The following is a 12,875-nucleotide window of genomic DNA, read 5'->3' on the forward strand; positions in this document are numbered from 1 at the left end:
AATCAGTCAGTCAAAACCAGTCACGATTATTTTTATACAGTAAGCAATGATCTGCACTACAAAGACCACTACTAGTGCTGCTGGTTTTCTATCCTACCAGGATAGAACCCAGAACTCAGAATCACTTGAGTGCCACTATGTGGGGCATACAGGAATTGGTTCTGGTAATCTGGTAGGGGTGAGAGAACACAGCCCTGGTGGGCATCTGTGCTGGTTGACCTGGGGTCAAAGACTGGGCCAGGTTCCGTTTGTACAGTAGGTGAATACTCCCCGTGTTTTATTGCAAAGGTTTGTTTTGATATTCCCAATTGAGTCAATTGAATCAGTCATGTTGGTGCTTTCACAAGCGTACTCTAAATGGGTTTGAGAGTGATAAAGGATGATGCATGGTAATAGTTTGGGTGCGTTTGATTCTTACCTTTGAACTTGCCACTCTCCAGCAGGGCTCCTGACTCCTCCAAAGAGAAGAACTCCTCAATGGAGACAAAGTTGTAGTCGACTCCTGAGATCTCCCCCTCTCGCGGCTGTCTGGTTGTACCTACAGACACACGGTGACATCATCATTGAAGCTGCATTGTTTATAATGTTGATACTCACAATTCCCATGTCCTGGAATTTATATTTCCTTTTTGAAGATATTGTTGAGGCATAAGTCTGTTGATAAATAAGTGCATGCTTGCTGTCCATGTTGTTGTTTTTTCACCTGCCTTCTAAACTCAACTCCTTCAGGATTCCCTCCCTGATTGGACATTTCTAAGAACTTACATACTAAAAGCATCTCTATCCTGATTGAAAATAGTAATTTTCATGGCTAAGAAATATGTTTTAAATACCGGTAGATGCTGCATGCGAGCACTATGGACACGATATCCAAAGCGCTCCTCTACTCGTAAGACGCTTTCTGTGGACACCCCTGAAACACCCCACCCTTAGCAACCCTTTTTTCCAAAACCTGAAGACCTCCGCTCTGAGGCCCTAGAAAAGATGGAGGATTCCGAAGGCCAACAGAATAAAGTCTCATGCAGATAGAAACGCATGCATGGTTTCTACGATGCATAAGACCCCAGGAACTGCTCTCTGCCACCCGTTGGATACGTCAGAATAATTGTCACCGGGGACCTGGCTCTGACAGTGGAGCTCTAGGCTGAGTACTTTAACACCCTGCCAACCAACCCACCTCTATGGATTCAACTGTACTGTTGGAGCTCCCTGAACAGCCTACCCTGCAAGACCTAGACCTCCAGCCAAACTTAAATGAAATCCTGCATGCCGTCAAAACCCTGAAAACAATAAACCTGATGGATCTGATAACATCGCAGCTGAAATCCTCAAGAAGGGAAGGACACTCCACCATCATTCCATAGTCGCAGTGTGGTTTTAGATAGGACAGAGAGATGTTTGACATGATCTTGTTGCACACCAGCTTCAGGAAAAATACAGTGAACAGTAAACGGTGCTGCTCATAGCTTTTGTAGACCTCTCTCATATGACAGCATGAACAGTGAGCTATTGTGGCAGGTCATGAGGACATTTGGATGCCCATCCAAGTTTATCCTTAAGCCTGAGTAGTAGTGAGAACCTTTTTCTTTTGTATACAGACTGGAGTCAGAGTCAGTCACAGTCAGACACCGCTGTGTACAGGCCCCAGTCCTGTTCAATATCTTTGACTGCATACCAGAGAATGGGACTGACCATCAACACCCACAAAACTGAGTTTATCTGTCAAATGATGAATGCAGGTCTCCCACTACACCCAACAATTTGTCCACCGTACCTGCTTTCAATGGCCAGTATATTATCTGCTGCCTGCACAATGATATTGAAAACCATTTCAAACAAACTACATCCTCATTTGGTTGTCTAAGTTAAGAAAGGTCTTCCCGAACAACAACCTTAAATTCCAAATTGTTGATTTACCAGGCAGTCTGTATCTCCACTCTGACATATGGATGTGAGTCATGGACCATGCACAGCCACCATCTCAGAACCTTCCATGTAAGATACCTCCAGCAGGTCCTCTGCATCACTTGGAAGGCTGAGGTACTGGAACGGCCAGGCTGCTGCAGTGTGGAGTCTACCCTGAACCAGTATCAACTCTGGCTTGTGCATGTTACTGTATACACATGTTTAACCACGAGATGCTATACAGCCATCTACATGTTTGCCAACACTGGTGGACAGAAAAAGAAGTTCAAGGACCAACTAAAGACCACACTGAAGGGAAGTGCCCTCTGGTGCCCTCCCTCCTTACAGGCTGTGGCGTATATGGAGAACCAGTGCACTTAATACTGCATAGCAAAGTATGCAAAGAGGCATGCCCATAAAACTCAGCCCACAACCCTGCTTTTACATTCCCGCAGCTTTGCATCCAGGATCAGATTCTACAGCTACCAGAAGATGAACAAGTAAATCATCATCGGACATTATGGACAATCACAAGCCTGTGTGCATGTGTGTGTGTGTGTGTGTGTGTGTGTGTGTGTGTGTGTGTGTGTGTGTGTGTGTGTGTGTGTGTGTGTGTGTGTGTGTGTGTGTGTGTGTGTGTGTGTGTGTGTGTGTGTGTGTGTGTGTTGCAGTTTAGGCATTTAGCAGACGCTCTTAATCCAGAGCGATTTACAGTAAGCAAGGACACAAGATAATACATCATAATACATCATAATACACATGTATTATGTGTGTGTGCATGTGCGTGTGCGTGTGTGTGTGCATACGTACAAGGCACAGCCCTCAGGTACAGGTTCTCTCTGATGAGCTGTTGGAGTTGACTGTCCATGGAGGATGGAGTGAAACATTTACTGAGAAATAACCTGAGGTCTTTACACAGAGAGAGACCTACAGAGAGACAAACATACAGAGAGGGACAAAGAGACAAGGAGAGAGACAGAGAGAGAGAGAAGGTATTAAACAGTTGCATACAGAAGCAACCCGTAAACAGTCCTATAAAATAAATAGTAATATCAAAATATAAAACTTTTAACTCTACAATCTAACTACACCTTTTTCTTGTAGACTCACCTGGTGAGACAGTCTTTATTCTAATTGGATGAGGACAGGAGTTAAGGACCCCTCTGACATCGCCGAGTGTCATGCCCAGTACAGGCGTCCCGCCTATCTCTAGGATGACATCGCCAACTGTAGCTCCACCCCCCGGGGCAGCCGTGACGAATGGGAACTCTCCATAATCTGCCCCGCCGCCTACAGCCAAGCCCAGCTCCCCTGAAGCTCCGCCCAATGGAACAAAGCTCTCTTGCACCTGAGAGAGGGAGGGAAAGTAAAGGAAAAGAAGGAAGGAAGGAAAGGATTGAATGAAATAAACACAGATGCTTGCAAGGTGAAATTCAACAAACACAAAATTAAAAAAGTATACATAAAGGAAAATAATGTATCCTGAATATGCATCTCATTCTATTATGTGAAATATTATAAAATCATAAAAGATCATATTTGTGTTTATACTATATGACAGAGAGACAGTACCTTGGCGCGCCAGTGCAGCTTCTTGACCGTGGCCTTAGACATGATGGCTGTTCTAAAGAACACAAGACAACTAGTTTAGAGTAGTGGTTCTCAAACATTTTCATCTCAAGGACTCCCAAATCGATATGTATTTGGCCGCAGACCCCCATCTGAAAATATTTGGTGCCATTGGACCCTCCTACAAGATTTGTGTTGTTAAAGTGTAAAAAAAAGAGATATTTTAAAAATAGCCAATCTACAAGCTCATAAACCATCGCATTGTGATGCATTGTGAGCTTGCAAATCGTATATGGGTTAAAGTGGTTAAACTGTTGTCAGGGCCTGGGAAAAAACCCAGCCTCAGCGCTGTCAGGCTGAGGGATTTCCCAATAGAGTGATAACTCATGTGCAGATACAGCGTGGGTCAAAAAAGAGAGTTCAATTTCCAGAAACAAATAAAGTCTTTAATCACAAAAGGTCTCTAGAAGTCCAAAGAGTAATTCCAAACACACAGAAGTTCTATAGCAAGCAAAAAGTCCAACTCAAAAACCTCAACACAAAAACCCTCAAGAAGAACAAAAATCACAAAAGGCAAAGTCCTAAAACATTTAAAGAATGGCAGAAGAGAGCTGTGTTCACACACAAAGACTGGGCATAGAATTGAGGAACAAACAGGGTTTCTAAACACAAGCAAACTCAATCAGGGCAATGGCAATCAAAGATCAGACACAGGTAAGGTGGGTAACAGGTGAGGTGGAACCCCCCCAAGGACCCCGGGTTTCCTCTGACCCCACTTTAAGAACCACTTGTTTAGAGAACACAAAAGAAGTGAGAGAGGATAGGAGGATTTTAGAACTGGAGGAGATTAAGAGATGAGTCAGCTATCCCTAGATCCACTAATAAACAGAAAGATGGAGATGGAGAGAGAGAGAAACAGAAAGAAGTAATGTAAGAGATAGCTAAAACAAACAGAAATATTAGAACTTGAGTATGTGTGTGTGTATGTGTGTAATTGTGTGTGTGTGTGTGTGTGTGTGTGTGTGTGTGTGTGTGTGTGTGTGTGTGTGTGTGTGTGTGTGTGTGTGTGTGTGTGTGTGTGTGTGTGTGTGTGTGTGTGTGTGTGTGTGTGTGTGTGCGTGTGCGTGTAATCATTCTACTGGTAGTGTACAGCAGATGGTAACACTCAATGGGGAGTCACACACACACACACACACACACACACACACACACACACACACACACACACACACACACACACACACACACACACACACACAGCCTGAGACTGTTACATACAAGCTTAGTATTTGTATCATTTACACCTTTTTTCTTCCAATTTATTAAGTATTTCAATTAATCCACCGCACACATTTCTATGTTTTCGCCAATGCTACTGAACCGTACTGGCTCACTTGCTAGCGAGGAGCTCCCACCAGAAATACGTAACGCCTCCGTCGTACTCTTCCCGTTCAACACCCCCCACTGACAGGAGCCACCCCAGCCCATACGATTTTGTTGCTGTCGGGCCGAAACCACTTATCTCCACATTCTAACTTTTTGTGTTTTTTCGTAAATGAATGCCCTTCTTGATCATACTACAGTGTCACACAAATGTATCAAAAGTAGCAGATCTGCAAGCTCGAAATGCAGCGTGAAGCGACGCGTTTTGAGCTTGTAGATCTGCTACTTTTGCTATTTTTTGGCCACACTGTAATTGGCTAGTGGGTTGTCAGGCAGCTGAGCTGATGTTGATCTTTATGACTAATGACAGATTTTGTATGTTTCTTTTCATAATTAATTATACTGAATGAGCTGTGCTTGCATTATCCAAAGCAGGTGCTGGGTGGAAGACCATACAAAAAAGAAAAAAGGAAGCCTGCACACTTTTCAATATAATCAATCTATCAATCAATCACATATAATTTGATTTAGGATTTCATGTTGGACCTTCTAAGCTACATGATACTGACCTGCACTACAGAGACTGCATGTATTTTAGGACCTCTTTTAATTCACATCATACAGATTTTAACATGCTGCTCTTTCAGGCTTTTTATTTATACGTATCTTATATTCCTTTTCTTCTAATTATGTCTTACTCTACACAGCAAATGTGAAGGCCTGCATAAATAAGAGTTTCTCACTTTAGTCACTGTTACTATTGAAACACTAGCCAGTATAGCCTGTTGAGCAGTCTTTGTAACTGAATCTCCTGCCATCCGTGACCCAATAATGAACCATCTTTCATAGTCACTTAGATCTTTTTCTCTTGCCTGCTTGATCCAAAATCTAGGTCAATTGGGTCTGCTCAGCATTAATATAAATTCCACAGAGAATAAAAGGCTGTTAACTGCTTAATTGTACCATCCACCTTTATTATGTATTCATTATGTTTCTCCATTCAGGTTTTTCCTTTAATTTGTTACCAGTCTGTATATACAGTATGAATATGATATACATATGAATATATAATATAAAAGTCAATTTGCAGAGTCTTAGAACTTGCTTGCGAGTGAAAGATAATCCAACACATCAATTTTCATTGTAGTTATTTTTTTTTTCAAAGTTACATTAATTAATGCATTTTAAAGTGTGGATTGCAATTTTTTTTATTTGTTATGAAATAGTCACTGGAGAAACGATTAATTTATGAATTAAATTAAAATGATTAACAACACAACATGGACTCAATAATTTAGTTCAGTAGCGTTTTTGATTAATATGGAGATAATGTAAATGGGAAATCTAAAAATAAAGCAGGTCTACTACAGTGTATGTACTAGTTATGCCTAAAGCAGTGTGTAGTTGACGTATTGATACCGAAAAAGGTTATATAATTTATCCAAATGTGTGCACTGTATTGTCAGTGAGGAGGAAGTAATTAAGTAGCCTGAGGAGTCGGACCATAGGTCAGGAGCCTATCTCCTGTATCCGTAGCGTGAGGCAGCTTGATGTACACCCCCTGGACATGACGCTAGTACTGTATGTCACAGGGACTTACCCCCAATCCAACACGATGCTGAGCAAGGAGGCATTGGGTACCGTTTTTAGAGAAAGCTGAGAAGCCTTCTCCCCCGAGGATCTCGTATGACTCCCAAGTGTGCGCTTGTTTTCCTTTCCCAGACGGTCTGGGGGAGCGGTGTTGTTAAAGGAGTAGTTCACCCAAAATAAGACTTATTTTCTATCAATTACACACCCCATGAAGCTTTGAATTCATGGAGATGTTTTTGTTTTTGTCGCATTCCTAAGCCAATAATTTGATGACCAGAGATTCAATGAGTCTCCTACTGAGTCTCCTATTGACCGATGACCCGGCCATCAAATTATTGGCTCAGGAATGCGACAAAAATAAAAGAATATCCCTGAATTCAAGGCTTCATGGAGTGTGTAATTGATAGAAAATAAGTCATTTTTTGGGTTAACTACTCCTTTAAGGGTCACAGCTCGGATAGGTGTGCTCGTTTATAAAGAATAAAATAAAAACAGTTTATCAAACTAATCGATGTAATCTACATTTTAAAAATGATTTACATAAACAAATCGATTTTGGGAGGAAAACGTAAAGAAAATCTCAAATTTGCAAATATATTTCAAATGAGCCACTACAGCAAATTATCCAAATAAGATTTCATCTCAGTCTTGTTATAGTCTTTGTGACAGTATGACTCAGCCAGGGATTGAACACCAACTTCCCAGTATCAGGGCAGACACTCTAAACACAAGGCCACTGAGCTGGTGTATGTAGAATCAGAATCACATTTATTGTCACATCACAGGTTTGGGTTTACAGAAGTAAAAAAGTGGGTGAAGTAGTGTATGTAGTATAGTGTTTCTCTGTTAATTACTGTAGTGTAGTAAGTATGAACTTAAAATAACTGATGAAGTTGAATGAATGAAGTTCATAAATGGAGTTTATAAATGAATATGCGTTATTGTCTGACTTCACATGTCTGCTCACATCTCTCTCTCTCTCTCTCTCTCTCTCTCTCTCTCTCTCTCTCTCTCTCTCTCTCTCTCTCTCTCTCTCTCTCTCTCTCTCTCTCTCTCTCTCTCTCTTCCTGACTGTACCCCTGTCTGGTCTTCACTTCCCCATTCTATATCTTTGCATTTGTCTTTCTGCATTTTCCCTATCTCCCAGTGCAAAATCATGGAATTTTGAATAAAATGCCATTTAGTTTTACTCATATTTTCGTCATCTGAAAGGTTTTACTTTAAGTCTAGTTTTAGTTGACTAAATATTATAAGATTTTAGTCAACTAAATCTACAGTTGATCTAGTCGACAAAAATGTATGCTGGCAGGCCATGATGGCGTCATAATGCCTGATTTACACTTAGCTGTGTGCCAAAAATCTATAAGCTCACAATGAGTTTTAGTCATCATAGCTTAGTTTTTATTTAGTTATCATTTCGTTTTTGTCAGTGTAAAAAGGTAGTCAACCAACATTTTTCGTCATAGTTTTCTCTGTAACACCTGCTCTCTCTCTCTCTCTCTCTCTCTCTCTCTCTCTCTCTCTCTCTCTCTCTCTCTCTCTCTCTCTCTCTCTCTCTCTCTCTCTCTCTCTCTCTCTCTCTCTCTCTCTCTCTCTCTCTCTCTCTCTCTCTCTCTTTCTCTCGCTCTCTCTCTCTCTCTTTCTCTGGCTCTCTCTTTCTCTCTCTCTCTCTTTCTCTCTCTCTCTACTTTACTCTCTCTCTCTCTCTGACTCAATTTAGTTTCAGTTATATTTATCACCATGACAGAATGAACATAAATAATACTAAATCATTCATATTGTAGTTGATCATCAACACAAAGGATCAAGGGGCTCTCCCTCCCTGTGATAAGAGTGGTCAAAGTGCAGTTCATTGTGATGTCATTGTGAGTTATGTGCCTGCGCTCATTGTCATATTTACACTTCTAAATTCCAATCATTTCTGAGTCTTTTGTCCAACACAAGAATAATGTTAATGTTAATAATTGAATTAAAATATATTTAATGTTGTTAATAATAGAACTAGCACAATGTCCTCAGTATACTTTTCTATCCTTGTTAGGACATTTGTTACATATGTCATACACACAAATCGATATGCTATGAATACCATGAATTAAAATGATTTATATATTTCACAAGATTACCACAAAGATTACTACTGCTGTAAAATGTTAACCTTCAAATTCTATTTTCTATTGCAACCCCTTGCATTAGGGGGTCTTGCAACCCCCCTAAATAATGTGATGACATTTTGTGGGGTCCAGACCCTCTCTGTTGAGTCCAGATTCAATGGATTGGTTTGAGGATCTCCATTGGCCTTTTCGTGTTAAATTGTTGTGTAGTTACTGTCAGCATTATTATTTTGTGCTTGACATTTTAACCCAGTTTTTAACCTTCTATGATTGATTATATGTTTTTAACTATGTAGCACTCTGAGATTCCCTGTGAAAAGTGCAATACAAATTAAATGATTACATTATTATGATTATTATTATTGCAAACAGCACATGGCCACCTGGAGTTAACCAACTTATACAAATGAACATAATATACAAATTATGACATGTTTTGGTGAGCTGTGTTGTGTATTATAGAGGCTAAATCCCTGGTTTGAGATTAGGTAATACTGTATATCATCATTGTCAGGCAGAAAAGGTATTTCAACTTTTATGTTTTTTCATAAATGAATGCCATATTTTATACTTTATTGTACAGTATTGTTACGCAAAAGTAGCATATAGCCAATTTACATCTACTGAAAATTTTCACCAATAATGACATGCCCAGAATAGGGCACTTGCGTGCATGCGTGCGTGCGAACCTGCGTGCGTGCGTGTCTCTGTCTTTCTTTTTGGCCTGTTTGTCTTTCTCTCCCTCTCTGGTATAGGGGCATTTCATGCTACACACCCACCCACCCACCCACCCACCCACACACACACCCACACACACACACACACACACACACACACACACACACACACACACACACACACACACACACACACACACACACACACACACACACACACACACACACACACACACACACACACAATGAATGCATGAATGTATGTGTATGCGACCTAGTTTTTACTGTGTCTGTGTCTACAGGGTCACATATATACAGAGTGACATTTCCAGGCCTTGGACTGTTACCAATGATGCTGCTAACACAGTAGCGCTAACAGTGGTGTATATGTGTTACCATATAGATGCTGTTGAACATGCTGTTTTCAACTGTTAGTTTAGCATCACTTGACAGCGTCTTCACTGCTGTCTAATTTGTCCCTGGAGGCTAACAGCATCTTCTCTCCTCTCCAAACACACTAACAAAACAAACAAACCACCCACATTCACCCATTCACACACACCCATATTCACACCAACAGTGGAGGCAACCATGCAAGGCACCACCCTGTCACAATTATTACGTAATTGCTTGATCGCAATTATTTGAGATAATCACAATTATTTTGCAGAATCTTCAGATCGTTTCATCTGTATACATTCATCTGTCGAACAATGTTCATACATTTTCAAAAATAGCTGATCTACAACCTCTCACAGCTTGTAGATCAGCTATTACAGCTGTTTAAAGTATACATTTATTACATATTATAGCCTGTTTTAGCCATAGAACATGATTTATTCTGTTTTGCATGACAATTAATCGTCAGGTAGAATTTAGTGATGGTGACAGCCCTGCTCATCGGGAGCAGTCGGTTCAGTATGTCTTGCTCAAGAACACTTTGATAAAAATCCAAGAGCAGTTCACTGTGCTGTCCTGAGGTGACCCCTATATAGTATTGCTGTCTGATCCAAAGCTGTCAGTCTAAATGCACACACATACAAATGCACACATACACGCGCCGCACGCACACACATACACACACACATACACGCACACGCACACGCACACACACACACACACACACACACACACACACACACACACACACACACACACACACACACACACACAGTGATGGAGGCAGACAGATGTTTCAGGTGTATTATTATTGTTTACTGGTGTCTTGTTCCCATAGAAACCAGGGATATTATCTACTGGATCCAGTAGTGAAAAAATAGATAAATAAATAGATTATATATATATATATATATATATATATATATATATATATATATATATATATATATATATATATATATATATATATATATATGTATATAGCATATATCATTCTTGCATGTTATCAATTAGTTATTAATCCATTAGTTATTGCTATCATTAGTTTTCTTTAACCTGCCTTTAATTAACATTACCATCATACCGTATAATGATTAGCTTAATTAGCTAAAGAAATATATAGGCTAGCAGGACAAGAAGGTATCCAACCATGAAACTAATACTATTATTTAGTCTATCCTATTTCATTTGACTTTGGTCTATTCAATTCTATTTCAATACATGAGTACTGTATATGTGTACTGTTCTATGTCATTATTGTGTATAGGCTACTTTTCTCTCTCTCTTCTCTGATGTTACACTATTTTCCCTGTGTTGCATTGAGGTGTTGGAGTGGAGAGTCATTAAGTAAAGATCTGTGTGTGAAAGTTGGACTCAACAACTTCTAGCATGTTAAATATTAACCAGCAATCACTCACTCACTCACACACACACACACACACACACACACACACACACACACACACACACACACACACACACACACACACACACACACACACACACAGTCACGCCTAGCCACAAACAGAAAGAGAGAGAGATAGGGAGCAGGGAGACACCTGCATCTGTGCTGGTTGTCGAAATCTGGTCCAGGGTGCCAAATGGACCTGTTACTGTTGGTCCCATGCAGTACAACAGTAACACTATAGGCTACCCCTCCCCACCCCAACACTATACCTGTTACTGTTGGTCCCATGCAGTACAGTAACACTAGGCTACCCCTTCCCACCCCAACACTATACCAGTTACTGTTGGTCCCATGCAGCACAGTAACACCAGGCTACCCCTCCCCTCCCCACCCCAACACTATACCTGTTACTGTTGGTCCCATGCAGTACAGTAACACCAGGCTACCCCTTCCCACCCCAACACTATACCTGGTCTCTTTAAGTCCTTTCTTCAGTCATTTATCAATAATGATTCATGCAGCACACATGCCTAATAATAACCGAACCTGAACCACATCAGATGTGACCCCAACCCCAACCAGCTTCCCACACGGTTACAGTGTGTGTGTGTGTGTGTGTGTGTGTGTGTGTGTGTGTGTGTGTGTGTGTGTGTGTGTGTGTGTGTGTGTGTGTGTGTGTGTGTGTGTGTGTGTGTGTGTGTGTGTGTGTGTGTGTGTGTGTTTCTCCTGGGTTTTAGAGCCGCTTTTATTAATTTAATCTAAGAGGTGTTTAAAGGCTATAGCCTACTGCTCTGCTCATCTCATCTCATCACATCAACAACAGAACAGTGTGGTGGCGCAAGGCTGATGAAAACAACAGAAATACGTTGGAGGAAACGCACAACGTATTTCTGTTGTTTTCAGCAGTTCAAGAGGCAAATGCTGGTTTAATAACATTAAACAGCAACAACTATTGCAACAACAATAATAATAAGGCGGACAAAAGGCGGATGAGAGCTAATAATCATCACAGCGTCCAGTAGTAAACCGACCATCTAGGCATGAAGCTGCTTCATTCTCACATTCAAAACCTGCTGACGATGGGGTTTTTATTTTTGTACCTTCACCTATAAAGGCGGATTGTAGGTCTGTCGGTCAAACGACGTCAACACACACACCGTCCAAAAATTCAAATTAATTGATAGAAATAAACACAAACGTACCGTCATAATTCCTCCTGCCGTCTCCTCCTCCCCCTCGACGTGTTTCTCTCCTCTGGTTCTCCCTTTAAATTCTCCCTGGGCTTTTAGTGTATTGATCGCTCCCTTGGTGCTGGTGGTGTGTGTGCGCGCGTACGCACGCGCATGTGCGTGATAGAGGGGGAGAGAGAGAGAGAGAGAGAGAGAGAGAGAGAGAGAGAGAGAGAGAGAGAGAGAGAGAGAGAGAGAGAGAGAGAGAGAGAGAGAGAGAGAGAGAGAGAGAGAGCTTCTGGCCACTGCAGGTAATGCAAAACAAAAGGTAGAAATCAGCCGGTCTGTGATTGTGAATCCACTGCGCAGCTGCGCAGCTCGTAGACGCAGTGTAGGCGGCTGGCCGCTGTAGTAGTTCTGTTCAGCCAACGTACGTGACACGCAGCAGAGCAGAGAGAGCGCGCGCGTGTGTGTACGTGTACGTGTGCGCAGCGCGTGTATAAGGGATTGGAGAGACAGAGATAGAGAGAGGTGTGCTCAGTGCAGTGCCTGCCTAGGGGGTTGCACGTCACTATATCTGGTTTAATGGACTTCAATGGCATTCAGAATAGCTCACATCTAATCTACGTCATCTGCCTCTCTCTTAGGGAACTGCGCTTTA

At 41.3% G+C, this 12,875-nt stretch overlaps 1 protein-coding gene across 1 annotated transcript in view; it reads right to left on the minus strand.

The window, feature by feature from the left end:
- magixa (MAGI family member, X-linked a) overlaps positions 1-12,272 on the minus strand; it is a 30,721-nt gene extending 18,449 nt beyond the window's left edge. The window contains exons 1-5 of the mRNA XM_084070109.1: positions 12,248-12,272; positions 3,478-3,529; positions 3,016-3,253; positions 2,716-2,832; positions 419-538 (exon numbers count right to left, since the gene is read on the minus strand). Of these exons, the coding sequence (XP_083926235.1) occupies positions 419-538; positions 2,716-2,832; positions 3,016-3,253; positions 3,478-3,519 (517 nt within the window). The 5' untranslated portion in view covers positions 3,520-3,529; positions 12,248-12,272. The remainder of the gene's footprint in view (positions 1-418; positions 539-2,715; positions 2,833-3,015; positions 3,254-3,477; positions 3,530-12,247) is intronic.
- Positions 12,273-12,875: the final 603 nt, after the last annotated feature.

This window comes from Gymnoscopelus microlampas, assembly GCF_963454915.1.
Source record: "Gymnoscopelus microlampas genome assembly, chromosome: 10".
NCBI lineage: Eukaryota > Metazoa > Chordata > Actinopteri > Myctophiformes > Myctophidae > Gymnoscopelus > Gymnoscopelus microlampas.